Source organism: Pelophylax lessonae, assembly GCF_965119305.1.
Source record: "Pelophylax lessonae genome assembly, chromosome: 3".
Taxonomy (NCBI): Eukaryota; Metazoa; Chordata; class Amphibia; order Anura; family Ranidae; genus Pelophylax; species Pelophylax lessonae.
The window spans coordinates 87397260-87402259 of record NC_138770.1 but is presented as its reverse complement, the minus strand read 5'-3'; the positions used below and the strand labels follow the sequence as shown (position 1 = coordinate 87402259).

The 5000-nt window shown below is 44.4% G+C and overlaps 1 protein-coding gene across 1 annotated transcript in view; it reads left to right on the top strand.

Annotated features, from left to right (window-relative positions):
• The window catches only part of LOC309551317 (cytochrome P450 2B1-like), a 32083-nt gene that overhangs the window by 11518 nt on the left and 15565 nt on the right, over nucleotides 1-5000 (top strand). The window contains exon 6 of the mRNA XM_082251852.1: nucleotides 3415-3556. Coding sequence (XP_082107978.1) covers nucleotides 3415-3556 — 142 coding nt within the window. The remainder of the gene's footprint in view (nucleotides 1-3414; nucleotides 3557-5000) is intronic.

Sequence of the window (5000 nt, the reverse complement as noted above, 5' to 3'; positions counted from 1 at the left end):
CCCCCCAAAATCCATACCAGATCCTTATCCGAGCATGCAGGCCAGGAAAGGGGAGGGGACGAGCGAGCGGCCCCACCCCCCCTGGACCACACCAGGCCACATGCCCTCAACCCTGGCCGGTGGTTGTGGGGGTCTGCGGGCAGTGGGCTCATCAGAATCTGAAAGCCTCCTTTAACAAGGGGGCCCCCCAGATCCCGGACCCCCTCCGTATGTGAATGGGTATGGGGTACACTGTACCCCTACTCATTCACCCCATAAAAGGCAGTGTATGGAAATAATGACAGGAGATGTTTTGGAAAGTTTATTAAAAATCTTCATCCGGCTCTTCTTGTCTTCTCCTCTTCGGGGTCTTCTGCTATTTTTGCTGTCCGCCCTTCTTGTGTTCTCCTCTCCGGGGTCTTCTGCTCTTTTGCTGTCTGCTCCTCTCTTCTTTTCCTCTCCGGTCTTCTGCTCTTTTGCTGTCGGCTCTTCTTATAATAGAATGTCGCCCCTAATTGCTATATAATAAGCTGCAGAGACCGGCATAATCACCGGAGACGTCGGAGGAGGACCGGAGGAAGAAGAAGAGCGGACAGCAAAAGAGCAGAAGACCCCGGAGAGGAGAACACAAGAAGGGCGGACAGCAAAAGAGCAGAAAACCCCGGAGAGAAGACAAGAAGAGCCGGATGAAGATTTTTAATAAACTTTCCAAAACGTCTCCTGTCGTTATTTCCATACACTACCTTTTATGTGGTGAATGAGTAGGGGTACAGTGTACCCCATACCCATTCACATAGGGAGGGGGTTCGGGATCTGGGGGGCCCCCTTGTTAAAGGGGGCTTCCAGATTCTGATGAGCCCCCTGCCCGCAGACCCCCACAACCACCGGCCAGGGTTGTGGGGATGAGGCCCTTGTCCTCATCAACATGGGGGCAAGGTGCTTTGAGGTGGGGGGTGCAGAGCTCTCTCGTCCCCTCCCCTTTCCTGGCCTGCCGGGCTGCATGCTCGGATAAGGGTTTGGTATGGATTTTAGGGGGAACCCCACGCCGTTTTTCGGCGTGGGGCTACCCTCAAATTCCATACCGGAACCGAAGGGCCTGGTTTGGAACCTGGGGGGGGGGGGCCCCCAAGCAGTTTTTTTCCCATTTTTGGCGTGGAGTTCCCCCTCAAGATTCTCACAGTGCAGGTCACGCCGCAAGTTGGATCCGACTTGCGGTGCGACTTCCATTCAAATCAATAGGCTCCCATAGGGAACCATTGATTTTGAATGGAAGAAAAAAAACTTATAACGTGGCTGAACGTAGGTTCATCACGTTCAGTCACGTTTAGTCATGTTTGGCCGCGTTTCTGCGTTTGAAACGCCGGGAAACACACGTTCGAACGCAAATAATTGCATTCTAAAAAAAGTCGCTGAACGCAACTGCCTGCAAATGAGTGCAAACGACCATGTGTACATGGACAGATAAGATAACATGGAGCTGCATTCAGGGGCTTCTGAAAAAAACGCCCAACTGCTCCTAAACGGCCATTTCCAGCGTCCCGTGTACATGGACCCTTAGAGCCGCCTCTCTTCTCTTTTATACTCAGGTGTGACGTGATTCTACTCTTATATCAAGACATCGCTTGTTTATCAAGTCAAATTTTTAAAAACCATTTTGCTTGTCTTGCAAAACACTCTCAAACCAAGTTACTCTCAATCCAAGGTTTTACTGTAATTATAATACTTGGAGTGGTTTATTTCTTTCACGAACAGTGATCATCAGCGCTTGGATGTCCAGGCCAAATATATGACTAACTTGCTTAAATTAAGAATAAAAAAAAAAAGTTTACACTGTATTTCACTGACATATATGTCTTCAATTTAGCAAGCTATTTTAATAAACAACCTGCTAAGATTTTTTAATCATAAACTGAAAATTGAGCTTAAGTGAAAAAATAAATATTTTACTTTAACAGCTTAATATAAATACAGAATTTTTACTTTTTTCATTTTTTTAAAATTTAATCACAGTCTGCCTTTCACTGTTTAATGTCAACTTTTTTGGTATGGCTATATTTGCACAGCATTGGAACAGAGGTGCTGGCCACCAGCTTAAAATGGGGATTTTTTTAAAAAATGCATCTGCAGCATGGGTCACTGTGCCCAGTAATGTTTTTATTACTACAGATAATGGGCAGAAAAAGGGTTATACAAATCTTTTGGTTTTAAAAATAAATATTTGTATGGTCACTTTATTATTATTCTTATTATTATTATACAGGATTTATATCCTGTATAGACCTCAAGATTACACAGGCATTGCTTCAAAGTCGCATGACTTTCCGATCGCACAAGTTTGAAAGGGGCCATAATGTGCTAGTATGCGATACATACTAGCACATTATGACATTATCTTGCAGGGGATTTTTTTTCCTTTCTCACCAACTGCTGTTAAAGAGAAGTTTGGCATTTGGAAAAAAAAAAAAAATCATACTCAACTTTGGTCTGGTGCTGCATCGGTCCCCCGCCGGCTCTAAGAGAATTAGGCTAACACCCACCACTGATCACTCAGTTCCCAGGTAGCAGAGCGCTATTCTGCTCTGCCCCTCCAGTGCTCACTGAGCACTGGGCTGTGAAGTGGGAGGAAGCGGCTGACTCTGACTCCCAGCGGCTCACTGGGTGGCTGAGCCAGCTGGCAGAGAATCGTGGAGTTTATTGCACATGAAGAGATCCGACATTAGACCACAGGACAACACACCAATCACCATTGAACTTTTGGGTTACGGACCTCAGCGAGCACCCTGTTTGCGGGTTCACTCCAGCCTTTCTGGGATCATTGCCGTGCAGACTGCCTTGGAGCGGTGGGTTTGTCCTTTTCCCCTCTGTATTTATTGGCTGAGCCAGCTGCCAGTCCGGGGTGGATCCAGACATTGTTGGGATTCCTGCAGAGCCTGGACTGGCTCTGTGACACCAGTCTAACAGGCTTTATCCTTCTGTTAGCTGAATATGGGTCTTAGGAGTGCCCTTAGTTCCACAGGAAGAGTAGAGCCAAAAGAGCTTTGACCATACCGCTCCTTTTATTAAGCTTTATTTTAAGGAATTTATTAAATGGGTTAATTTTTCCAGAACTCCAAAGAGTCTTTTGATTCCTTTCATCATCCTCTGCACCCCTTTCCCCTAGATTTCTGTTGCTAAACTTACCCACAAACATCTGGGCATACAAGGAAATAAAATAAAAAGAGCCACCATAATTCGTAAGTGTTGAGGTTTTTTGATGTCCCCTCTAATCCTGCTGCCCCGGGCACTGACCAACGAGGGCTTTCTTGGTAACCACAGCCCAAACTAGGACAGCGAGATGCAATGGGATATTGACTTTTAGATAGGATACCGATTTTTTTTTTTTTATTTTTTTATTTTTTTTCTATTCATGTTCCATCCTCATTTTTTGTTGTGCAGGTGACACCAGGTCGTACTTCATACTTCAACAATGAAAAATTAACCATGCTGGTGAGCGATCTTTTTGGTGCTGGAATGGAGTCAACATCCGCCACTCTGCGATGGGGCCTCGTACTAATGATTAAACACCCAGAAATACAAAGTAAGAATAAAAATTCAAGATATGTCAAATTGTAATATTTGCTTCTAGCAACAGGCACATGTTTTACCCCTGCATTCACAAATCATGTTTAAAGGAAGTCTTGAGAAAATTATAGAGTCAAGAATTGCGAACCATTCCTTCTGAAATGACTATGAGCTTTGGATTCAATGTTTAAGTCAATACCCTGAAACAAACAGAGATAGTAAAATATAACACTTTTCTAATATTCATGTAAAGCTGAACTCTGGTTACAAAAGCTTTTATTGAAATATATTCCTTAAAGCAGAGTTCCGGGCACAAAATCGACCTAATCAATTTTGTGGCCATCCTCTTGCTCTTCACCTGAAAAGGAATTGGATAGTTAGGATTATTTTTTTTTTTTTTACTTACCTTGTAATTGTAGAAAGAAATACTCACCTATTTTCCACTTCCTCCCTCTGTGGCCGCGGCCCGCGCCGTCACTTCCGGTTTGCAATGATTCCTGGGAGCTGAACGTCATCGCTCTCAGGAATCAATGCGACGGCACCAGCCCTGCTCGTCACTTCCGGTGCGACGCCGCATTCCCTGCTAAACAGCTTCTGGGCATGCCCAGAAGCTGTGTAGGAATGCGGCGCCGCACCGGAAGTGATGAGAGGGGCCGGTGCATTCTGGGAGAAGAAGACTCGGAAGAGGACGCAGAAGAGGATCGTGCTGGCTTCAGCTGCCCACAACAGAGATGGCAACGCTGGAGAAGAAATTTTATAAGTAAGTATTTCTTCTTGCAGGTAAGTGCGAACCGTGACAGATCAGAGGCTATCCATTGTGGAATGTACTAGCCCTGACTGTCCCGGGGGTATGTTCACTGAAAAAATGTTTTTTGTGCCCGGAACTCCGCTTTAATAAATTAGGAACATGTTTAAAAGAGCAACAACTGAATAAAGTACCAAGGGCAGTACATAGTCTAGTGACAGATATAAACACCATAGAAATAAATTATAAATGGCTGGCAAGGTGGTATATAACGCCTGTTGAAACACAAAAAAGTCAACCAGAGAAATCAGCATTGTGTTGGGGGGGCGGTGATCAGAAGGGTACTATAGCCCATCTATAGTGGGATTGCCCAAAGGTACGAGATTATTGGCAGAAGGTGCGGCAATATATAGGCGAGATCACAGGCATGGATATTCCTGATGACCCTTGGTTCTGCCTATTTCATAATACAAAAAATATAATAAAACAATGCAAAACATAACCATATCTAATAAATGCCGCAAAAGGAGCCATACCAAAAAGGTGGTTAAATCCAGAAAGTCCTACAATAGGAGAATGGTTGAAAAGAGTAGACTATATTCACAAAATGAGATACTTCAGTTGCAGTGCAACAGATCAGCTAGAGAAACTCTTTACTACATTGGAAAAATGGGAGGAAAATAAAAAAAAATATGGGGATTAGGGGAAGTTAGGA